At 43.9% G+C, this 25,253-nt stretch overlaps 1 protein-coding gene across 3 annotated transcripts; it reads right to left on the reverse strand.

Moving 5' to 3' along the window:
• Positions 1-121: 121 nt before the first annotated feature.
• LOC117901640 (ets DNA-binding protein pokkuri) lies at positions 122-24,439 on the reverse strand. 3 transcript variants are annotated; one of them, XM_034812471.1, is made up of 4 exons: positions 23,461-24,436; positions 1,840-3,086; positions 960-1,776; positions 122-892 (listed from the first exon to the last, which is right to left on the reverse strand). In XM_034812471.1, exons 2-4 carry the CDS (start codon positions 2,999-3,001, stop codon positions 631-633), a joined length of 2,241 nt encoding a protein of 746 aa, XP_034668362.1. In that variant the 5' UTR covers positions 3,002-3,086; positions 23,461-24,436; the 3' UTR covers positions 122-630. The 3 variants fall into 3 exon arrangements, with proteins under 3 accessions (XP_034668362.1, XP_034668364.1, XP_034668365.1); XM_034812473.1 differs by lacking the exon at positions 23,461-24,436 and adding an exon at positions 3,309-3,550; XM_034812474.1 differs by lacking the exon at positions 960-1,776 and having other exon boundaries at positions 122-791; positions 1,978-3,086; positions 23,461-24,439.
• Between the last annotated feature and the right edge of the window lie 814 nt (positions 24,440-25,253).

A 25,253-nucleotide genomic window follows, 5' to 3' on the forward strand; every position in this document is an offset into this window, starting at 1 on the left:
AATCTGTTATCACAAGAAATCAATCTCTCTATCTGCTCTTCTCGCTGATTATTTTGTTGTATATCAATTAACAATTTTCTTTTCTTTCTTTCATATTTCGTATCGTATTTTTAACAATTGTTTTTGTTTTTCGTTTTCATAAATTTGAAACCATTTTGTTGAGGCAACATTTGTAAAGCTCAAAGGTGGCAACACTTACACGCTAAGGGGCGCTCGCTAGAGTCTACTCGTTACTCGCTACTCGTATGATTGTTGTTGATGTGTTGGGGAGGGAGGTGTGACAACTTATAATTTAATTCTGTTTTAATGTAGAAATTGGCACATAATCAAAGGCTGCGCTGCGCCGTTTTTTTTTTGTTTTGTTTTTTCAAGAACTCTACTTACAACAAAAACGAAATTACATGCTCGCTCGCTCTCTCGCTCGGTATCTCCTCTGCTTCTCTCTCGTTAGCTTAGCTTAATAAATAATTTGATGTATAAAATATATATTTATATTGATGCAAATGTTTTTTCTATGTACAAAAGGCAACCACATCCAGCTAGGGGGCGGGCATAGGGGGTGTTTGTGTGTTTGTGTGTGTGCTGGTCCCATTTTTAGCTCAGGTAATATTTGTGGGTGGAAAGGTGCTTCTACTGCCGCATATGCCGAAACGCAGCTAACGCCTCCTCCGACACCTCAACACTGCCATTGCAATCACTGCTGTCCATGGGCACAGGCTGGGCCTGCTGATCGCTCGCCTCCATGGGCTTTGGCGAGTTGGAGCCAGCAGGCAACTGTTGCTGCTGCTGCTCCTCGGGCTTGGGCGATTGCTCTACAGGCGAGGGTGCCGACTGATGATCGTTGTAGCGTATCAGCTTGATGGTCGTCAATCCATCGGCATTGCGTATGAGCCTGCAGGATGGAGATGATGCTTGGTATTAGGAGGCAACAGAAGCGCGTAGGCGGGGAGGCCACTTACGGATAGCAGTCCTCGTTGCTGGCAGCTGCGGCTGCGGCACTCTTGCCGCTGACACTCAGATCCGTGGGCTTCAGGTCCTCGCCGGCGCTGTCTGATCCCGAGCTCCCACCACCATTCTCCAGCTTCAGTGGATGGAATTGAAATTTGTCCGGCCCTGTGGCTCCGGGCGTTTGCAGCGCTGGGGAATTTGGTGGCGCTCCGGCAGCAGCCGCCGTCGCGGACAGATAGTGGAAGGCTCCGTTTATGGCGTGCATGAAGAGCGGCGATGTGGGTGGCGGACCATAGGCGGCAGCTGCTGCTGCAGCCACTGCTGCCACAGAGGGCAGACTCATGGGACCATTACGGGAGGCAGGACGCTGGGGTGATTGCTGTTGCTGTTGTTGCTGCTGTTGCTGCTGCTGCTGTTGGCTCCAGTTCTGGACCGCTGCTGGACTGCTGGGCGCTTGTTGGCCATTGGCTTGCGTCATTCCCTGGGCTCCTCCATTGCCAGCACCCGCTGCAGGTGTGGACTGCCGCAACAGAGATATATTCTTGATGTTCTTCAGCTCCGTGGGATTCCTCAGGAACTGATAGCAATGCCGCTCACCCTGCACCTTGCGCAGAATATTAACGCGATAATAGTACCGCAGGGCGCGCGACATCTTGTCGTAGTTCATGGACAAATGATTCTTCTGGATGCCCCACAGCTTGGCCAGCCCGGCGGGATCCACAATTTTGAAGACGCCCGTGTCGCGGCACTTCCAGGCAATCAGATCGCTGTACTTCTGGTTGCGATCGTTCAGCAGCTGCTGCAGAAAGTCCCACAAAAGGCGACCATCTAAAAGGAGAGAAGAATTGGTTAGGAATGGATTTTGGAGAGCGTTTTAAATGCTGAACTCACTTGTATTGGGCTCAGAGTTCTCTGGAAAGAATTCCCTTTTCGCTTTGTACATATAACTGGGCGTGGTTGGGGCGGAGATGGAGCCTCCGGCGGGTGTCACCACTGGTCCAGCTGTGTTATCCAGCGTCAGCTTCTGTGGCTGCTGCTGCTGCTGTTGTTGCTGTTGCACCGCCTGCATCTGTTGCTGCTGCTGTTGCTGTTGCTGCTGCTGCTGGGACCACGAGTTGACAAAGCTATTCGTCAGCTGCTGCGTCCAATTGGGTTTAATATCCTTCAGTATGGGCGTGCCTGGGGGGCTGGCTGTGCTGTAGGAGAGCGGCGCTGGTGGCATGCCGGAGTTTGCCATCTTTGGCTCGGAGGCGGAGTACTCCTCCTCGGAGTCGCTGTGATTGCTGCTGGCACTGCTGATTCCCTTCATGGGCATTGCAGAGCCATTGCTGGCCGTGCTGCTGCCAGAGCTGGAGGAAGCCGGCGCCGATGGTCCGCTGTTTGAAGTTGCCACACTGCTGGATCCACCATTGGATGTGTGTGCCGAGCCCTGAGCTCCTCCTCCGTTCTGGTTCTGGTACGGTGCCTGGGGCGGACTGCTGGCCTGGGAATCAACCGACGGCGGGGGACTGAGCGTCACCGAATTGGGCGCCATAAAATGGTGCGCCGCCAGGTGGTGCGCCGTGTTGTGGAAGGGATTATTGCTCTCAGGCGGGGCATTCAATGGCGGCCATGTCATTGTCGGCGGGTGGCTTTGCGGCGACAGGGGGTAGCGGCTGGTGGGCGTCACCGGGCTATTGGGCAAATGCCACTGCATCATGTGCGACTCAATGATGAGCATCTGCAGCACATTGTGCAGGACATCCCCGGCGCCGGGGCATCTGTGTCCAAAATCGGCACGAGTCAGCAGACACAGCGCCTTGCCGTTCATCTGGAAGAGATCAAAGTCGAGCTTCGGTAGATCGAACTCGCGCACGCAGAAGCGCAGGAAGACCAGCACATCCTCGCGACTCCACAGACGCGGATCCGAGGGTAACGATGGGGGTAACTGGGTTTTCAGCTCCGCCAGCTGGCTGGACGGTGCCGGTGGGCAGCGCCACAGCACATCGCTCCAGATGCCGGGATTGAGCGAATTCAATGATAACTGTACTGGGAGCATTTTCATTTTGGACATGCAGCCACCTTTAAAATAAATTAATCCTGGACGCGGGACTAGTGGCAGCCACTAGACGGTATCCGTGGAGAGGGGGATTTGTAATCTGCAAGTGCACAAAAGGAAATTTCACAAGTTAGTTGGTTTTACTTTTTTTTGTAGTGGGGAATTTTTCTTATATCTATTCCAACGGTTCAAAGTGCAGAGGATGTACACACTTCCGCCGCTGGCAAAAATTCCAAAGAAGAGGAACACTAGGAATCAGAGAGCATCGGCGTGTGTTCTGTTCTCTTTCCAGACACAACAACAACACAACACACACACATACCGCGATCCAATTCGAAGAGAACGAGAGAGTCAGACAGCCGCCGCCGACATTCGCATTCCAACAAAATCAAATTTCTTCATAATCGTCGCCGCCACCGCGCAGCGTATCCAATGGATGGGTTGGTTGAAATAAACAAATAATATACAAATATCTCCAACGATGCGGACGCGAACGCGGACGCTACTATCCAACAAATACAACAAATATTTGTGTGGCAGGCAAGCGCATCCGAACAAACTGGCAGACCGGACCGGAATATCGGAGGAGAGCCAAAAAGATAGTGTGACTCACTGGAAGAGACGCAAAGCAGAAACAGAAGAAGCTGAGGCTGTGCTGCTGCTGCTGTTGCTGCTTGCTCTCTTCTTAGCCCTCTCTCTCTCTCTCTGTCTTGCTCTCGATCGCATCTTCCGCGGCACACACACCCCCGCAGCGACGGACGCTGTCTGCTGTGTGGAGCAAAGAGGAAGATCTTCGGGAGGAAAACAAATGGCTCGACGTAACAGAACACAGGAATGCGCTACAGTCGAATGACTGGAATGCTTCATTAGATTAGATCAGCGATTGGCAACACCCTATCTCGTGTACATTGGATATTTATTGGATCGGTTATTATATTAAGAACGTAGCGCCTTCGGTAATCGCCTAGTCAGACTCATTTAACATTTTAATTGTAAATTTCTCAATATGGTAATTTCCATAAAAATGGGTGATCTCTGGTATGCATGTGTTTGTGTGTGCATGGGCGTCCCGCCCCACAGTCATATTCCGGATGTGTACACACAAACAAATACACGGAGATGTGCATACATCTGTTTGTGTGTGTGTATCTCTGGCGGTGATCATTTTTGTTGTTTTTGCTGTAAAGATTTCAACATAAACGAATGTATTGATGGCACAAGTGCTGTGCAGGGGATTGGGGGGGAGAGGGATCGTGGAATAAACGAACGAACGTCTCTCGATAACTTGAAAGCCGTGCCCATTGCCCACTCTCGGGCCATATCTTGCAGCAGCAGCAGCAGCAAACGGAAGTGCACATTCCACACAACAAAACCCGTTTCCAAAGGCAACAGCGCAGCAGCAGCAACCATGTTGGAGAAAGAGGCTGGCGACGATGGATGGGGGCAACTAATAAATCCGCCAGTGGGTAAAGAGAGCAGCAAGCCATGAGTAAATGTAGAAGAAGCAGCAGCAAAGGAGGAGCAACTTGTTCAGGCACCCTGTTTATTCCCAGACAAAGTGCCTGTGCACTGACACACACGCACACATCCAAGTGCTTTTTCTGCTGCTGGCATGTTAAAATTTATCTCACATCTCTGCTGACGTCTCTGCTCTGCTTCTGCTCTGCTCGCACACAAGAAACTTCCTCATTCTCCGGGAAGCGCTTTCAACAAGTGAGAAGAGAGCAGCGCTAGAAAGGGATGGCAGGCAGGCAGGCAGGCAAGTGGCTTTTTTTGTGAAAGAATGAGGGGGAGCGACTATGCAATGATGATGTTCCTCGATGATCATGATCATCTTGAATATTTTATTATGCATGTACATATGTACATACATATGTACATGTCTCTTAGAGGGGGTCGGATCCGATCTATTTGTTTTCGAAGAGAGAGAAGATTCCCCGCTGTTGATTGTGCTCCTCACACACATACTAGAACTCGACACATATGGTTGGAGATGGGGGAGATACATACAGATGTATGTATGTATGTACACGATCCTACGTGTTATTTTGGTTGCCACAAAACACAGAAAACCCAACCATAACACATGGTAGAATTTTCACTAAAATAAAAATCATATATGTATTCCTCTAGTGGCAGCACACATGTTTCGAGGAACAACAAATAAACATTCGGACCAGAGTTGGAGTCGGTGGCACGTAGTAAAATGACAAATGAATGCTCATCATCAGGCCAGAGGCAGGCGGCAGAGGCAACGGGAGGAACAAGGCAAGGGAGAGACAGCAGCAGTAGCAGCCGAAGCAGACAGAGGAGCAGGCTAAAGCGGAGGCCGAAAGACAAGAAAGGAACACTAAATTCGTGTGCCGAAGCTTTGGTACCCTTGCAAATTGATTTTTCTTATGGCAGGTTGAGATATGGTATTCCGATTTGGCTCAACCATATATCCATATCATACCTTCGCTGTACAGGGTATAGCAACACGCAATAAGAGAGTATAAAGAATATTTCTAAATCTCAGCAGCAGCGAAGGAGGCGCGGCATGAAAGAAGAAATTGGAAGAGCAGCAGCAGCACTCACCCCACCGCACCACACCTCTCCACAACATACAAACGACTCTCGGGCACACAGGTAGTTCGAATGGTATGCGGACGATGTCGAACCGGTTTCAACGGAAATTACAAACGAAAATTATAAAACGATCAGTTTAGAAAAAGACAAAAAAACGAGAAGAGAGGAGAGGAGAGGGAAAGAATTAATGCCAGCAAGGGGGCAGATGAACACGAAAGGCGAGGGAGGTGGAGAGACAGATGAGGGGCAGGAAAAAGAGTGGGGGGCAGGAGTAGAGAAGCAGACTGGGAGGCATAACCAAGAAAGGTGAAAAACTACATCTCTGCTCACAAATGGGTTAAGGAACGTATTCTGCTCTCTTTGCCTCTCACCTAACTCTGTTTTATTTGCAATATTTCCGTTTTTGGACAGAAAGAGAAGGAGAGAGAGAGCGTGCATCGAAATGTGAGGGGGCGTGTGGGTGACAAGATGATGATGTTGGCCGTGGGATCGGAAATCCACAAAGAGAAAATGGGACACGACCGATTGAGAGAGAAAGATAGAGATGCCCGCAGTGGATAAGGAAGTCGTAGAAGAAAAAGTCAGCAGCAGCAGCCCAAGAGAGAGAGTGAGAAGGATTAAATGAAAAGCAATACTAAAATGATGAAGAAATCAGATAAGCTCGAAGAAAAAGAATCGGATGCCTTATCTGTGCCTCTCCCCTTAAGATGACACTTGATCATCCACTCCTAGACCCAGCTGGAATTCTAGTTTCAACAGCGGCGGCCTGCAATGATTCACTCAATGTGCAAGTGAAAGAGGGACAGACAGTACAGTGACGGGGCCCCAGGAGTTAATGAGTAATTTCCGCAGGCGCATCCTTCTTGGGACCCCCCTCTGACGATGCCACTGCACTCTGACGGTGCATCAAGTGCTGCGCAGTAAGAATGATGAGCAAAGGAGAAAAATCTGATAGCAAACAAACACATACACAGAGAGGGAGAGAAAAGAGACAGAAGCGACAGCCGCCATGGCGCATTAAGATTAACGGCTCAACAGCAGTCGATCGCAGTAAGGTGCCAGAAGGAGACGGCTATAACTAAGATGCTGATGGATGCTATCTGCTCTGCACTCCCTCTCCCTCTGTCAGGTAGAGAAGGAAGAGAATGAGGAAATGCGTCCCATCCCATCCCCTTTGCCATGTTCTGTCTACGGGCATATGCACTTTACATCTTGTAGGACTTCTTGGAATCCCGGACCGAAAAAAAACAACTATCAAAGAATGGAGATATGGGAATGGCAGGGAAAGGAAGGAATGACGAGGCATGCGGTGTGGCATGGATAGTGGTGCGGTGCGGTGTCTCCTCTCTGTCGTTGACATTTGATCTCTTTTATGAGGTCTTTCCTTGGATTTGGAGGCTCAAGTGCTTTGCTGTGTGTGCTGTGCCCTCTGATATTGCAGCTTCGTTTTCCTTGTCTTTTTGTTTGTTTCTCTTTCCCATTCTTCCATTTTGTTGTTTGCCCTAAATCAACCCTTGTTAAAAGGCGAGGGATTTGACCCTACCATACCACAAAAATGTTGCTTGTAATTCAATGAGTTTGCTCAGGGTTCAAATTCGATAGGGTACAGTGAAAACTCCCTCGAGGAAAGCTCTAATGGGAGCTTATTTGATAAAGATGTGCTACAAGAATATCTCTACCAGGCAGTATAAACAGATAGACCGGTTATCCACCCCAGAGAGCTTTCACTGTATTGCTAGTTTTTTTTTGCACGTGTATGCCAGCTGTTTTTTAGATCGATCACCTTCTTCCCCATGCCATACAATACATACATATCAAATACACAATTAATAAGCATAAAAAAACCGATATATTCAAAAATCCGAAATCCAAAATAGTCGAGTCAACGACCTGCTTTGCTTTTATAACTGCTCTCTCACACAGACACACTCTCGTCTTCGAACGTCTCGTTTATTTAAGAGAAGCAACAACAAAAAAGAGCATCAGCAGCAAGCAAGCCCCCACTAAAATATAGGGACCCCCTCTCGATCATGATCACACATGATTTACCCTTAGCTCCGGATACTCCGCTCAGGTAACTGCTCTCTCCCCCTCTCAAATAGACGCTGCGCTGAGCGTGCATAACAAGCGCGTGAGCGTATCGTGTTTGCTATTTGTATTGGCATTCGTATTGGTGCTCACCTCACAAACACACACGCATGCATCCATAAGCGACTACTACAAAAGCGACGCCAATTCCGGGTTCTTCTTCGCGCGATCGGCGACAACAACAGCAACAAGAAAACAAGTAAAACGAAAGCTAGCTCGGAAGGAAGTCGAGCTTTTAATGCTCTTTCTTTGACAGGTACAATCTTTGCAATAGTCTTTCGAATCTGTTTAAATTTGTGATATTGATGTTAAATTAATTTATAATATAAAAAATGTTAATTTTCCTGTTAAATATCTGTGGTATCCCTACAGTTCCTTTTTCTGCAAGGGTATACAAAATAAGTGTATAAAAAACGAAGCAGCATAAGCAGATAAAGAAGAAAAAACACAAAGAAGAGGCACTCCAAAAAAGACAAAAAACCAAATGTCTGCGGTTCAGTTTTCTGTCTAGCTCGTCAGTTTATGCCCCCGCTCAGATACAGAGAGACCTTAAGCTTAAAGCCAGACCCCACTCCTCAAGCGCCGTGGGCAATTTTCTTTTGTTTCTTCTGTTTTTGGTTTTTTTTCTCGAATCCCTCAAACAATAACAACAATGAAAGCGCAAAGCTCGAGCCCAAGCAAATCAATCATCGTTACGCACTTGGAAGACGGAGAGAGGGGATCAGCCGACCTGAAGCCGTGATCATCAGGTGGAGGGAGGGGGAGGCCTTTGCGGTAGCTGTAAAAAAAAGAAGAAACTAAAGCAAAGGAACGAAAGGGCAGAGTCGGAAGGGGAGTCGAAGCTGAAGATACCCTGGAATAGAGATGTACCATATTGAAGCTATTGAGAAGTATAGTGCCATAGTAAGGAGTGCCAGAGGGCCTATATGTGTTTCGATAATACACCTCTTTTCTGCCTTCCTCTTCCTCTAGTACTTCTAGTCTATTATTAATTTAGTTTTCTCTTCTTATTTGATCAGGCGACAAGATCTCCTCCTCCTCTTTCACCTTGAAGGCCTTCTTTTGTTTTGAAGTTTCCAGAGAGAGAAAGATCTCTCTTCCTCTCTCCTCAACCAATAAATAACACATTTTTGTACGCCTGTAGGCGTTACGTGACTTGTTTTGGTTCTAATGTACATATCTCAAAGATTTGGCTTTAACTCGAAAGTATTTCTGTTTCTGCTGCCTCATTGCTCCATCTTTATATCGTATGTTGTGTATGCTTTGCACACATATCGGCAAAGGAGAGGGAACAACAGAAAACTTAATGATATCAAACGTTCGATAACCTTTCGGTATTTTAATATGCAAACACGAAAGACTCTTCTGTTCTGTTGTTGTTGAATAGAAGAAAATAAAATGTAAAAAAAAACGGAGTAGAGAAGAGAAGAAAACAAAAGATAACATACTGCTTCGGTTTTTTTTCGGATCATCATGGTAGTAGATTCCTCTACCATAATGGAGGGGTCTACTCTCAAAGAACAATAACAATAAAGACAACAAAAAAAGCACAGCATCATCATTATGATCATTATCGGTAGCATTATGATGGGCATCATTATCATCGGGTAGGAGCTGCTACCTAGAGAGAGAGAGAGAACCCGAACCAGAACAGAGAGATCTCTTCCAAGCAGATATTTCATTTCCATACGCTGGAGATGAGTTCATCAAACGCTAGACAAGAGTTCAAAATCATTTCATTGCTCCTCCGAAGAAGCATTGGGGCATGGGGCATGTGGCATAGGGAATTGTTGAACGTAGACCTAGACCGCATCAACCGCATCATTTGTGCCCATTACATTCAATTAGTCGCAACTGCTGTTTTTTCTTGTTTTTGTTTTTTATTTGTACGTTTTGTTTCAACTCTTTGCGATTTTCTCGCACTTGCAACCCATCTCTGTGGCAGCAATAGTAGCTGCCACATCACATAGACTCCCCCTCTGCCGCATCTCCTAACTTAATAAGGCATCATCATCATGATGATTGGGATTGGACTGGACTGCTGCCTGCAGCTAGAATTTAATGTTTTGCCTCTTGGTACGTGGAAAGAGAAGGAATGTGTGGGGTTTGGACTGTAGAAGGGTAGAGGGTGGACACACACACACATGTCTCACTCTCTGTGTCTCTTGGGGTCGGGGTCAGTGCGGGTTCAATTGGTTGACATGAGATGCTTCCGTGTTTGAAGACCACAAATAAGTGGATGCCCAGGCAGTGGGTTAGGTTGAGGGAAATGGAAGCAGGAGATGGAATGCAAATAAGAGAGGGTAGAAGGCAGGAGGCAGGGCCCTAAGATGAGTCCCTCCCAAGGCACTAAAAGCAAATCATTAGACACACGAAATTATTTAGTATTCGGTATTGGTTGGATTCCAGCTATGAAAAATGATTAAAATTTAAATTTTTCTCAAATATAAATGCTTGACTCGCGATGCACCAATCTTGCCCACTGGTGATCTAAAGTAAGCAATGATCAAAGTTGATTCCGCTTTCCTGTAAACAATTTGCACAGACTTCCGCATTTGAACAGAAAATTGTGTTTACCAGTGGACAGTCGACTCCACTCCTCTCTATTGGTGCCCACCTGTTGGAGTAGAAGTGGGAGGAACCTTGTCCATCAAGCCAACTGAATCCGCGATAAGAATCCACAGAGTTCCAGTTCCAGTGTGGCTCTTTGGCCACACAACACCTGTGCGCCGCTTGGAGGCCTTTTTGGTGGCAGCGGCAGCGCCTCACACATGTGATGTACAGATATCTGTAAACTAGGATTACTTGTTGTCTTTTGTGATAAAGAGACGACAGAGATATAGACAAGAGCCCAGAGCATATACTCGTAAAAGATACAACATGTTCCGTTGGAGCACCAGCACCACTTCCACCCCAAGTCGACCATAATAATGTTTTAAGTGTATTATGAAATGTTTACGATTTGCTTGAGGTTTTTCAGTAAGTTGACAACAAATATGTATACCGATAAGATAACACCAATAGATACTGCACGGAACAAAAAATAAAAAAAAACGAAGACAGCAATCGCTCTCTCTTTCGTGACTTCCCGCTCCATCAACGGATGAAGAGTTGAGCTTCCAGTTGGAGTTGGAGATGGAAGTAAAATCATACAGTTCAGACGAATAGATAGTGTCCTTTCGCTTATGGGCAATTTGTACAGCGAGTGCAACTGGAAGAGATGAGTAGGAATCATTCTCTTTTTATATTCTTTGGCTGTTTAGCAAAAGTTTTCTTCTCTACAAGTAAACAACTTTCTTGAGAATTTATTTGTGAAGATACTCGTTCTAGTGGTATCTTGAAACCACAATTGCCCTTGCTTTACCCTTGCACACTCTGCCTTTGCCCCTAACATCTTATCTGTAATCCGGTTCCGCTTTTTTACAATGTTTGTAATGCTCTTCGCTTAATCAATAATTCGTGGCCCAACTATACACTCGAAAAGATATGAGCCCAATTTCCTGAACGTGTCATAAATCAACCAAGTCCGTGTATTACACATCTTTTCGGAGGAACTGCACATCAAGGAAGATTCTTTGTGGCTGATGTTTACACCTTATGCTTCCACCTCTTCTCACAAAAGATGTTCTGTGCTCTTTTCTTTTTTTGCATTTCCCTGTTGGAGCTTGATTTGCGATTATAGACAAGCGTCATCGTCTCTGGTTGCTCCGTCTCTGAACATCCGCTTCCGCATTTATTAAGTGTCTTTTCCACGAGACGACGGACGTCGTTCCTCCGATTTTCTGTTCGGTAAGCGGTTCGCGGTTCGTTTGAGTTCAGTTCAAGCTTGGATTCGTTCGTTTAGAACGTTTTTACAATTCAGGTTTTTTTGTTCAGTCTCGGGCCAGGTCTGGTCTGGTCTGTTGGGGCTGGTGGGGCTTTGTTTCGCTAGTTTTTTGCTGCCTGCTGCTGCTTGGGCTCTCTGTAATTAAGATGCGAAGCGCGCGATCGTTGGAAGTTCTTTGCGGATCGGTCGGATTGGCTCCATGCATGCCTAGATGTTAGCTATGTCGTTGTCTGTCCGTCTGTCTGTACGATGCTTGATTACTAGTGCAAATACTAACTACCGGTTTAGATGCTCTCGACCAGATACAACGTACAGAACAGAACACAGAAGTAAAACGAGCCAAACGATCGCTTGGTTGCTTTTTTTCTTCTCCTTGGGCTTGGTTGAACGATCGATGGGCTTGGATCACAGGAAGTTCCCTGCCCCCTTGATCATATACCATAAGCAGGAAGTCTTTCCATTGCCCGTCTTCCAATAAACAATATTTCGTGCATATTCCCATAGACGAAAGGATAAACCTTACCTTAGCATAAGGAAATAAATGCACAAGGAAATATGCCTATGGGTCTAGTTTAAAAGCTTCTCTTCAATCTTAATCATTCGGGGAAAAAGCCCTGCCTCAAAACGGAACCCACAACAATCTCTTCCTAGAGCACTTTTCTATCAGCCTGAACTCTGACAAGATCCGACGATTTAGATTAGGGAAGTCTTTGGAAACCAGTTTCTATGTATTCTAACCCCGAGATCTAACGATTACAATTAGGGAAATGTCTCTAGTATAAACTGAATCAATCAATTTCATGAGCTGCATTCGGATGCATTCACAGCCCCCGGCGGCGCCTCTTGAGTTCCCTGTTTCCAGGCGGAATTTCACAAACAAAAGTGCTTTGATAGTGCGGGAGCGAACGAGAGGGCAGACTGATAGCGAGCGCATTTTGAATAGGCTTCTCGAGAGAGATTTGACTGGGGGAATACTTGAGCACATATTTTGTATATAATTGTAGACACAAGTCGCCTCAACAAATAATGATGATAATTATTACAAGTCTCTGAGAGGGAGAGAGCTTCATGATAAGCACGGACAATGCCATGCAGCAGCAGCAGCAGCAGCAGCAGCTCCTACAAACAATAAACAATTGCTCTGTGGCTGAATGCCGCAAAAAGTTGCACTTAAGTAGCCACTAAAACGTGGCAAAGCGACCTAATGAGATAAAAAGACAAGTGGGGCGCGACACGGCGAACAATCCAACAGAACTAACAATTGTGATAGACAGACGATGGGATGACATGTTGTCAACCTCTTTGGTTGGTTATCCTTCCCCTCTTGAGGTTTTTCCCACTGACGACTGCATTGCCTTTGGCATTAAACAACTCATTTGAGTCGAGTCTCTTGCTAATTATGAATTTGGCGAAAAGGAAACGAAACCCAACTCTTGGACACAAGTGGGTGCTGCCTGTCTTCCATCTTCATCTTGTGGAAATCTCAGAATATGTTATTCTCTCTCTCCTTCAACATCATTTTGCTACGTGATGTTCGTGTCAATTTTGTTGTTTGTTTTAATTTGTGTGTGCTTGTTGTTTTGTTGCTTTACTTGGAAATTATAATATAATCTTCTGCTGCTGTGTGTTGTGTTGCCTCCTCCTCCTCCTCTGCCTTCAGGCAGAGAGTGCCTTCTCCTTCTTATTGTTGTTGCTGTTGCCACATTTGACACTTGCGTCCATTCAGACAACGGGGCGAAGGCGGCATTCTCTTGAAAATATTTCTCCGCATCTTCCCAACTTGTAATAAAACAATTTTCGTGTTAGGTGGAAGCTACAGACTGAGAGGAGTGGAGACATTCATCCATCCATTGACTTCCTCAAGAGTTTTAAGTGGATAGAACTTTGATGTTAACTGAATTTCGTTGGAAATTAACCCGAGGGTGAGTTTATTTCCATGAACAAGTCACTTCAGTAGAGATTTCTTTCCATAAAATATTGAAAATTTGCCAAATGAAAACTTGGAAACATGAGCAACTCGACACGCACAAGCGAAAAGTGCAAAAGAGAATGCTGCAGAATGTCAAATGCGACCAAAATTTCGTGTGCATCGTTTTGATGTTATGATTAGCGGTACTGAGAATGATGCAGAGGTCTTCGGACCTTGTTTTATTTTGCAGAATGCTGAATAAATATTTGATAACGATAATCTCCACGATTTTGACACACTCCCTAAACATAACCTCCATGGCATTTACGCCTTTTCCCCCAAGTGCTTGACCATCAAAAAAAGGAGCGCACAGGCCGTGAGTACGGTCATAAAGTAATCGGCAGAAAACAACGCGATCCGAACGTTTGTCCGTATCAAGGTGTAAATAATTGAACAGCCCAATATTCTCATTCCGTGGGTAGAACCGATAGGAACAACTGCAATCATTATAATAACACTTGTGAATGCCTTCTAGCCGATATGATTAAACAAAAAAAAACAACGAATGAAAGAAAAAACAAAAATGAAATGCCATAAATGCCACTTTTCTGTTTTACGTTTATATTCTGCTGCTTCTTCAAGAAGAGTAGGTATATAAATGATAATAAATACAACAAAACAAAATATATGTATAAATTTACTGATTATTCTATCAATTAAGACCCCACAACCCCCACTCCCTGCATAGAAAAAAACCCAAAAACTGAAAAAAGAGGAAGAACAATGCGGCACTCGACGCACGAATCCCAGAACCCCCTTCAAGAACCCCACACCCCCTATACTATCCCCTATAGCATACTACACTCCAAAACGAAAGCGTAAATTTTTCGACTGGCGTCATTTCCGGTTCCCTATCGGCCATACCCACCACCCCAGCGCCCCCCTGCACTCACTCAATCCCTCGTATCGTAAGCACCTTTCAGCACCTACCCTCCCTAGAGCTTCCTTTGCTTGCGTTTCCCTTCTTCCCCCCCTCTAGCACTTCCCCACCCACCCACATGACTTTCGTTCCGTGTCGCTTATCAGCCACTGATTACACACAGATACAGATACAGAAGCACCCCACTCACACACACACACACAGATACAGCCACTCCTATGTATTCTCGATTCCACCTAGCTGGAATTTTGTTTATTTCGGCCACCTTATCAATCCCCATATCGACATTGAAATCAAATTGATTTATTAAAGATTTGCCAAAATGCGATTTGAAACCTACACACACAAATTCCCGTGTATAAACGAAGTGAAATGGAAAGTGTACGAGCATTACGAGTCAAAATTTTCTATCAAACAATGTCATATAATCTACAAACAAATTTAGACTTTAACAGATCTGAAAGTGTGACAAAATTAAAGATAATTATAATCAAACAGGGCCTTTAGATCTTCTATGGTACGTAACTCTATGGCCAAACAAAATTTGACCAAATTGGAAGCTAGGAAACTAGATTTATAGAGTTGATAAAAAAAAGCAAATATAATTTCCACACATAGATTCCTTTGACATCTTAAAGCTTTAACTATTTTAAAGGAATTTGATTTCGTGTTTCCTTATTATCGGAAGTCGTACATCTAATGGGCTGTTTGTAGTACCTCTACGTAGCACTATTATTATTCTCATTTGGAACACGCTGACTAGGCGGAATACTAACGATATAATATGCAAAAACCCGTACAAAAAATGGGCTATTATTTATTGCAAACGATGGGAATCGCACAGTAGTATCTATCGTGTGCGTCAATCAAGATTCTATTTTCAATTGTATTTTTATTTTTTGTGTTTAAATTATACTCGTCGAGAAGTTAAAGTTACGAACACTTGAAATCTATTTAAAACGGATATAGCGTATTGTTGCAACACGATCTAGACGTTGATCGATATAAAAACGACATTTGTTGTGGGTAATAATCAGATAGGAGAGCAATTCGTTTATCCAAAGAAGATGGATTAGTTTCGGTTTTCTTTAGATATTATGTATTGGGAGCATTAAACGTCGAGATTTTTTCTGTGGTTGTCTTTAAATATTGGATGCTTCTTCTTTTAATGTTCTCCCTAACAAATTCTATACACATACCACTTTAAAATCCTACAAAATCCTTCCATTCTCTAAACTATTCCAGTTACATTTATCTACAAAAGTTACATAATTTTCACTACAATACCCTTCATAAATGAATACATATTGAAATACATAGATAAATGTATGAATGTACTTTACAACCCGCAGAGTTTTCAAGTAGAAGAAAGAGAAGACTTAGCGCAAAAGGAACAGGAACAAGGACACAACTACTGCCAGCCACTGCATTGTTCTCCATTCGAGTGGCCTCTCTGCTGGCTGGCCGGCCCATCCTCTTCCTTCTTCCGCGCGTTTTAAATGCAATTTCCGTTGAAGTGCCAAATGCCAAAAACTTCATTGTTAAGAGGGCTTGGCCCTACTCCCGGGTCGGGGTCAAGTCGTATCGAATCAGGGTTTGCAACCGCACAGCGGTGGTCCGGTCCATTCTCAAGAGTGACAATTAGTGTTGCAGGGACCACCCACCCATCCAAAGACCTGTTCCGCTTTTGCATTCATTGTTGTTCAACAGGTAGATCGTTTCATTGGAGGATTCCTGTAGATTCCAAGGGTTTTCGTTCAGGTAGTGTGGATAGTTCTTGTCTTTCTTTTATCAGTTTTCCCATAGATGCAGTTACAGTTACAACAGTATAATGGATCTGTAATCAATGGTAACGGTGGTCCTAAGGCTCTCTCTGTCCCTCTGGGGGCGTCTCTTGTTACCCATTCCGCGTGGGCGGGTGTGGTTCGGACCCGTAATACTTTGTTTGCTCTCCTTTTTGCTCTCCAACTTCAGTTCTCTTTTATAGCGTTACAGATACTTCCTTTTTTGGCGTTACGCCATCATTATCCACGGAATGGGGAGCTGCTCTGTGGTGCACCCAAAAAGTGTTACGTCTAACCACGCAATACCCGCCTCTCTCTCTCTCTCTCTCTCTCTCTCTAGTCTTCCCCTCTCGCTGTCCCCGCCGCCGTGAAGTTCAATAAGAAGAAAGAAAATTACCTAATTGTGTTGCATCGACAGCAGCAGAGGCAGCAGCAGCAGCAAGCCACTGAGACCAAAGCGATACGACTTTCCACAACATTACTCCACTTCTTGCTTGATGTACTTCGGCTCCCCTCCACGGCAACCTACCCCCTGCAACTATGCTTTCACCTCCAGCCTTCCCCTCTTCACCCATAACACGTATGTGTGCCACAAGCTACAACAACAGCAGCAACTACAAAATGTGCCACAAACCTGCAAAATGCGGTGCACATTTTTTTCGTTGTTTGTTGCCTTTTTGCTTCTTTCTTTCGCCGTCTCTCCCACTCTCTTTCGACACACTATCTCCCTCTTCCTTCTCTTTCTTTTCAGTTAGATAATAGCAACAACAACTACACTGCATATCAAGACACCGTTAAAGCTCTTGCAAACAAACAGTTGTAAAAGCAGTGCACCCAAACGCTGGCTTAGGATTGGAAGCAGAGGCAAAGCGGCGCTTGTTGCTGCGCTCATGCACGTTCGGTTTTTTACCGATGTACTTGTGCTGCGAGTAATATAGAGTATGAGTACCGTGGCTTCGCGGATTTGCAGTAAAATTGTAGTTGAATTTCGTAGTTACGAAAAACCATCACTTGAAAACGCATAGTGATAAAGCAACAGCTTTGGGATTAAAGTTTAGCCTAGGAGCGGAGCCTAGCCAGTGGAGAGGAGCGCTGAGCAGTGCTGTTGCTATCGGCAGCGACAGCGGTGGCGGTGCGGCGTTATAGCTCAAGCAAGACTTCCTATATTTTGAAACACGTTACGTTCGTAACATAATTCACACAACAGGTTACCCCCCAAAGCCAGACACAGAGACAGAGTGATAGAGAGAGGGAGACAGACGCTGGCAGAGGCAGAGGTAAAAGCAACAACTAGAGATAAGCAACAACAACAAGTCGCTGGAGTCAACTTTTTGCAGAGGCGCAAGCAGTGCAGTCTTTGTACAGTGGAATTTGTATGCGCGGGAATAGATTGTCAAATATAGGGAAATGATGATCGTGAGAAAAGATTGCTCTCGGATCTTAGACAAATGACAGATCTTTTTTTAAAACCTTTATAAAGGAATAACTTTGTGTAACTCATGCTACTAGAATTTAGTCTCAAGAATGTATCAAGGAAGTTGAATCATTTTATATATCAAGGAAATTGATAAAGAATTGCAACTGAATGGATTTCCTGGATGAAATCATCGCATGAAATAAGCCCTAGGAATTGAACTTATTTCCTTCCATGATCTCATCGATTCCAATGCTGGAGAATTCGCTCTGAGCAAGTGCCCAATCATCCTTGATCCCCAAAACCGCACGACCAGTGCATTGTGTGAGCAATCGACAGACCACAGCAGCCAGGTGGTTGCCATGCCACTATTTGTGCGGCGGGGGATAGGCAGACAGAGTGAGACTGTGAGAGAGGGGGTGACACAGAGCGGGCTTTTGGTGATGGGTTTACCGCTTTTAATGGCAAATTCGCACGATCGTTCGACGTTCATACAGAGATGAAAGATAGGCCACCCCGTTTTCTTGCCACTTATGTGTACATACAGTTGTGTTCAATGAAATAGTAGTGCCGTGCCACACAATTTTCTCAACTATTTTTGAGACCCTTCCAGTCTTTCGAATTGAACAAGTGATACCTTTTTGGAAAGCCTGAAAAGTACACATTAGAACCCAGAAAGAATCCTGGAACATTTGCATTCCATCTTCTTGTTTTACATGACTTTAGAAAAATACCCATGAAAACTGCTGTTCAAAAAAATAGTAGTGCTGGGTGCAAGTATTAAAAAAAAATTAAAAAACAAATTAAATCAATTCAAAAAAGTTACCATTAGTAAGCTTAGTTTATATATTGAATATTTTGATGAAAGAAATGTTTGAATATAGCGGTACTTTTGTTTTTGGAGCGTAGAAGTAATCAATGAACGGTCCAATATGGGAGACTTTAGAATTCGACTAAAAACTAAAATCAGGAGGTATAATGAAATTCAAAACTAATTTGAATGTGCTTTTACTGTTATATTAAATAGTTTAAACTAAAAGAAGCACCCTGAAAAATGATTTTTTTGCGAAAAAATTGTCTTTTAGTAGAATATCGAAGATGGTTGAAGGCAAGACCAAGGTCTTCAATATCCTCAAAAGTTATGAAAACAATTTTATATCGCTCTGAAAGTGTTTTGATAGTTAATACACGACTGATTACACATTATTTAGTTGCAAGAGGTCCCCGGAAGCTACGCGTTTGAGAATAAAAGCACATGGGTACACGACTCATGTTTTGAAAAATGAGGACATGAGGCATGTGGACTGGGCGGCGTCACAGTCCGAAAAAAACTTTTGACAGATGAGTGTAAAGTTGTTTTATATGGTAAGAAAGACTCAAAAGAATATGTTTGGTGTTCACAGATATCTGATAACTGCCCAAATTCTTGAAAAAAACAACATTGGGCATGTTGGGTTGACCCTTATGGGCTACAGCCCATTTAAACTCTTACTTCCTAGCCTTATACTGACGTATTTCATAAAGTGGTGTGTGCCAACATACTTTTTAATACAATACAGTAATATTACTATTGAAAAATGCCTATCAAAAGGATCTGTCATCAAGATAATGATCTGAAACACGCAAGAAAGCTCGCTAGGAATGGAATTTTATCCGAAGAGGTCGACACTTTTCCATGTCTTGCTCAGTATCTAGACCAAAATCCCAACGAAATCTTATTGTAAAATGTGAAATGTGTTATTACTATTACAAATCCGTCAACCAGAGCACAGTTTTGCCAAGGTGTTTAAGAATTATAGTCTCAGATCTTATTTAAGCTTGGGCAGTGCCTTATTTACACATGACAGGTGGGCGTAAGGCCATAGTGAAAACAAATTTGATTAAAAACTACATATTAAACCTCAAGAAACATATAGAACATGAAACATATGCACTAATTCCAGTTTCGTTGTTTTTTTAAATTTTCTAAAAAAAACACTACTATTTTATTGAACAGCATTTTGTATAGGTATTTTTCTTAAGTCATGTAAAACAAGAAGATGGAATGCAAATGTTCCAGGATTCTTTCTGGGTTCTAATGTGTACTTTTCAGGCTTTCCAAAAAGGTATCACTTGTTCAATTCGAAAGACTGGAAGGGTCTCAAAAATAGTTGAGAAAATTGTGTGGCACGGCACTACTATTTCATTGAACACAACTGTACATACATATGTACATACTTCAACGAATTTGATACGACATAATGGAGGCTGCGCTGCCGCTGCCACACTGCCATAGTCTCCCTGTCTCAAGCATTTGGTATGGCATAAACCAGGTTAGTGTGATTTTTGTTGCATTATAAAATGGGTTACAATGGGAAATGCCTTGCACAAGTGGTTTGCAATGAATGTGCGTTTCATATCATCTCCATTTCTATAAAGGGAGGTTTACTTATTTGAGTGAGTGTGTGCTTATTTGAGCGAGTGTGTGCACATACTTATTAGAGTGAAAGTGTGTGTGCACTTATACGCAAAAGTGTGTGCGTAAACTTATTGGTGTCAATGTGTGCGGTGCGTATATTTATTTGTGCAAGTGTATGCCTTCATATTGCAAAACATCAATATGGCACAAGCAGTGCAAGCAAGCGCATCAGCAGCAGCAGCAGCAACAACAATAGCAACATCTGCTGCAGCGATAACAACAAGAAATACAATATATAAATATGTTTTTTACACACATATACATTTGCATTTGCATATATGTACACAGTGCACTGTACAGCCGCTTCCGCATGCAATGTGGAAATAAAAACAACAAAAGAGTCATCAACAGCAAATGTCTCGAGACTCTCGCTCTCCCTCCCTCTTGCATTGTGCATCAAAAGAGAGTCGGCAGCGAATATAAGAGGAAAAGGAAGCCGAAATAGAAAGAAACAGGGCGACCACAACAAATGCGTTTGGGGCCCTTGGCTTAACCCTTAGATGGCCATAATTGACCCAAGCGGGGTTTGCGTGTTTAAACTAGGACTTGATATGAGAATGTACTTTTTCCCGCCACAGTATGGAAATGTGCAGAACACATGTTATTCCAGCGTGTCTATCAAGCAGTGTAAGATTTTATTCTTAACTTTTACATCATTTATACCATAGTTGAACCTCCCTACCCTCTCCCCAGAACCATATATTTAACTGCGTTATGTCTCCTACCATTCTTACTTGTTTTTATAACACTCTTGAGAAAAAGAGAGCGAAGCAGCAGCCAGAGAGCAACGTAGCGTCACACTCTTGCTCACACACACACACAAACATGCAGTGCTTTGCTGGTTCGGCATTTTGTGTTAATATCTCTGCCGCTTAAAGGCGTTTTTTGTTGCTTTTGCTGCTTGTCGATTTCTTCCTCTTTCTTTCATTATTTTGCCGCCGCTGCTTATATTTTTTTCTTTTCTTGGCAGTGATTCGACGTCGACGCAGACGTCGCCGCTGGCTGCGATCGCACGTGTGTGTGAGTGAGTCAGCCAGTTTCACACGACTCTCGGGAGTGGTTTCCATGTGTGTGTGTGTGTGCGAGTGTGAGGGAATAGGTCGATGTTTTCTTGGCGCGCTCGCTCGCTCTCCCTCTTCCTCTCTCTGTCTTTCGCTTGACTGCGATCAACAGTTTTTATACCTGTTTGCTTTTGCCTCACCCACCTCGCCCCCTCTGCGCACTTCTTTTCTTCCTCTTTCTAGCTGCCAGTACCAACAATTCCCAAGCGATCGCGTCGCTGCCCCTCTTTGCCCGCTTTTGACCCGCTCTCTTGCTTCCGTGCACTTGCCATGCTCTTACGTCGTTTGTCTTTTCGCCTCACACACTCACCCATTACGTTGTCTTTTTTTTGCTATTTCGTTGGGGAGGGGAGCAATGCGGAAGTGAATTTAATTTATTGTATTTACGCTGCGCTGCCGTCGCGCTGATGCTTTGCTGCTGTCTGTCGCGCTGCTTTTCTGCTGCCAGCACTGGTCACCAGGCCACCTAAGAGCAGAGCAGAGCAGAGACGGGAGAGAACCGAAAACCAGGAAAGGAAAATAAAATTGTAAAAGCAACCAAATTGAGCTTAAAACGCAGCTTCTACAAGTTTTTGTTACGTTTTCCGTTAATTGAAGCGAGCGAAAAAGAGAGAGAGAAGCAATTCAAATCCCAATAAAGCACAATACTCACACATTTGCACACGTGTATAGGCGAGATTTGTGCTCTCATCTCTTAAGAAATAACGGAGGTGTGGCGGGGCGCCCGCACACGATCAGGTGTGCGGTAGTTTACAACCCCCTCACACAAACACACAAAACGTTGGCTCAGGGTGGTAGGGGGAAGTGTAGCTGGGGCTGCGGCAGAAGCAGAAGCAGGAACTGTTTGGCTGATTTGTTCGACGTCGCTGTCGCTGTCGTCGTCGGCGGCGCAGGCAAATAAATAAACACAATTCTGCTGGCATTTTTTGCGTTTTTCTGCTATACCCTAGGAAGGAGAAGAGATGCCATGATTCTGGAGGGGCGTTTTGTGAGACGCAAAGAAGGAAGCAGTTCCGAACGTATTTGGTCATTTCACAAGATATCGGTATGAGGTTTCGATAGTATACTACCAAGTAATCGCACGAGCGGAAAACCTTATTTTGTCGGAAATACTTTCCCCTGATAGCTGATCCTTGGAATATATTTTCTTTTCTTTTTTATATATCTCTGATCCTAGAAAGAAAAAGGGCATCCAAACTTCGTTGACCAGTAGTTGCGGATTTTTTACATTTGTATTCTTCTTCTTTTTGCCATAGCGCCCCAGCGATAAGATTTCGCTGACGTGAGCCACAAAGAGTCGCGCGGCACCCTAATTGGAGCTCAACGCTCCGCTCCACTCCGCTTTTGTTTCACTTCCATAGAAAAGTGCATGCAACAAGAGACCCGTGAACCGAACCGAACCGAACTTAAGTGAACCGTTCCATGCCATACCATATACCAACCCATTCTATGGCATACCAAGCAGTCGAGTCGATACAGTCCAAGACATGCACTGGACACTACACTGGATAATTATGGTTTCCAACCAACCAGAATGATGCAACAGGCAGAACTCGTGCACAACAGTACTCGATAAAACAGTAATATCTCGAATGGCAACGTTCTGTTAGAATAAACCCTCAAATGATCTTTAATATTCATATTTTAGAAGGTGGTGAGCCATAACGTAAGAATTCAGTTTGAAAAACCTTCTAGAGAGAAAATGATTAGGATTTTGCATCCTTACATGATTAATTAATTTCTTTCGAATTCTTTTCTTCAACCTCAAACCTCTCATATATTTCCCATTTCCACAGCAATAGACACCATTCATAGACCTTTTAACCTTTTTACCCATCGAAACAATCAAATGCGAATGAATTTTAGCACTGGAATAATAAAGTGAAATTAGTTTGAACGATGAACAATAGATTGAGGAATTTATTCCAGTGAAATATCATGACGAATCCCTGGTTAAAGCGTGCATCTATCTTTTTTACAAATTTACAACAGTCTTATAAAGATGCCACAATTAGATCCCCACTAAAACCAAGTTAATAAATCAACAGACAACCCTAGATAAACCCGTTGTTACGGGGTCTCTTACCCTATCTAATTTTACCCTAATTATATCTGAGGTTTTTATCTTTTTACACGTGTGCAGATCCCACAAATTGTTGACCTCAAGAAACTCAAACATTGTAAGACTCGTTCGTCTCGTCTCAGAGACAGAGGGTACAAAATCATATTTAGCAGAGAATAAACCATAAAGATTATGGCGTGTGTGTGGTGTTGTGTGGTGGGGTGGCGCATTTATCAGTTGTTTCAGACAATCGTCTTGTACTGATATTTCATGACCACAGTGACGTAGTACTATATCATGTTTTAATTCAGCGAGAGATGATAATCTCTCGATTTGTGTTAACACTGTGGTTGCGATTGCTTACCTGTTTGCTCCACTGTGCTGTTCTCACGGGGGCGTTTTGCGGGGGGACTGGGCTTCGATTCTTGAGCAATGCGGAAGCGGATATGTCCAGATCCCAGAATGGCTGACACAATCGACAGGCGTTGTGTGCTGTGTTCTTGTTGCTTTGTGGTTTGCCTACAACTGCTGCACTACGTGTCGCGCGTACTGGCTACGTATCGGTGTGCGACGTAAGGTAATGCATGCACTTTGCTAATGCACTGCTTGATGTTGCTTTCTAGCTGCAGTTCTCTGCTGCTGCTGCTACTTTGATGATTTCCTGGTTGAGCTGCAGCGCTGTTTCTGTCGCTGCTGTTGCTATCTGCTGCGCCGAGGGGCCATTGTCGTAGGGTGGGGTGCCGTCTGGTGGGTGGTGCTGTGTTTTTGGGGCTAATCCTGTCTCACACTGCTTGTATTTGACCGTTACTCGAAAGCCGTTATTGTTGTTGTCTTTGCGAATGTCAGCGCCAAAGCAGAGCAAACAAACGACAGCGTGCGTGGGAGGAGCAGAAGAACAAGTCAAAGGTACTTCCGTCTGTGTTCCTTGCACTCGCTTTCGCACACACACAAAAACACACGCACACAGAACTCTCACGCGATGCACTTGCACTTGTATTTTGTTTGTGTTAGCATTTCCTACTCTTTTTGCGGACGAAGAGAGCGGGCGCCGCGCGGAATAGAACAGTGAATTTTTGTGTCTTCCTTTTCACTTACACTTCTTGGTGTCGGTCGGTTGTTTCTTGTTTATTTCTTTATTTCCGTTTCGCGAACACAAACACACACGCACGCACGTAAGTGGAACCGTTATGCCGTCATTTAAATTCTATTAATTGTGCATTAATCAATTTAAATCTTATACTCTTGTATTTATCTGCTTGGCACAACTTATTGTGAACAACAAAATGTCTCTGCACGAACAACGAGCCACACACGTCCGTTCGCCACGACAATTTTTTACGTTTTGACGTGAAGCAGTGCAAAAAATAAACAAAGCGAAAACGGAAAGCCGAATAGCGTGCATGCGCAGAGGCCGAATGAGAGAGCACAGATGGAAGAGAGCCGCAGCAAGGTATATTTGAAAGAAGTGTAGGTGTCTCGCTCTTTGAGTTGTACAAATTTGATACTCAAAAATTTATTTTGATCATTATGAGAGAAACAAGGTAACAGCGCGAATGCAAGGTGTGTGTGTGTGTGTGTGGAATGGGGGAAAACTGCGTCCAGAGAGTAGGTTTGCTTAACATGTAAATTGCACCCAAACCACTTAATCGGATATTTTTAGAGCGTACTGTACCCTGTATTAATAGCCCTTGGACGAGCCCAAGGCGGAGCGTAAGTAACGCTCCATCTGGCGCCATCTGAGAAGAATACAAAATTAAGAAAATTATTTAAGGAAGTCGAGCTTGCAACGAATCCGTTTTACTGGCCGCAAACGATGAGACAAATATAAATCGAAGCCATATTTAGAGTACAGTGGGACGTGGCTATAATAAACGATGCTAAAGCTAACGTTTCCCACAGATGGAGTAAAAATAATAGGAGTAAATAAATTAAACATAAACATTGTATATCTTATCTTATATTATTTAACCTTTTAGCGGGTTGCCTTAGGCCCCGAGAAATCATTAAGGAATTATCCACAATTATCCGCAAAGAACAATAAACAAAAAATTGCTTACATTTATTTAAAAAAAAAAGCTACATAAAACAATGCATGAAATGCGAAAATGTTTCTCCGTTTTCAAAAGTTCTCCAGAAATGTAAATTGCGATAATAATC

The sequence above is a fragment of the Drosophila subobscura genome, chromosome U (genome assembly GCF_008121235.1).
Source record: "Drosophila subobscura isolate 14011-0131.10 chromosome U, UCBerk_Dsub_1.0, whole genome shotgun sequence".
NCBI lineage: Eukaryota > Metazoa > Arthropoda > Insecta > Diptera > Drosophilidae > Drosophila > Drosophila subobscura.

Coding starts and splice junctions, on each gene's coding strand:
- LOC117901640 (XM_034812471.1), bottom strand. CDS start 3,001: ATGTCCAAAATGAAAATGCTCCCAGTACAGTTATCATTGAATTCGCTC. Junction 1,777..1,839: donor GAACTCTGAGCCCAATACAA/GTGAGTTCAGCA, acceptor CTCTCCTTTTAG/ATGGTCGCCTTTTGTGGGAC. Junction 893..959: donor AGCAACGAGGACTGCTATCC/GTAAGTGGCCTC, acceptor TCCATCCTGCAG/GCTCATACGCAATGCCGATG.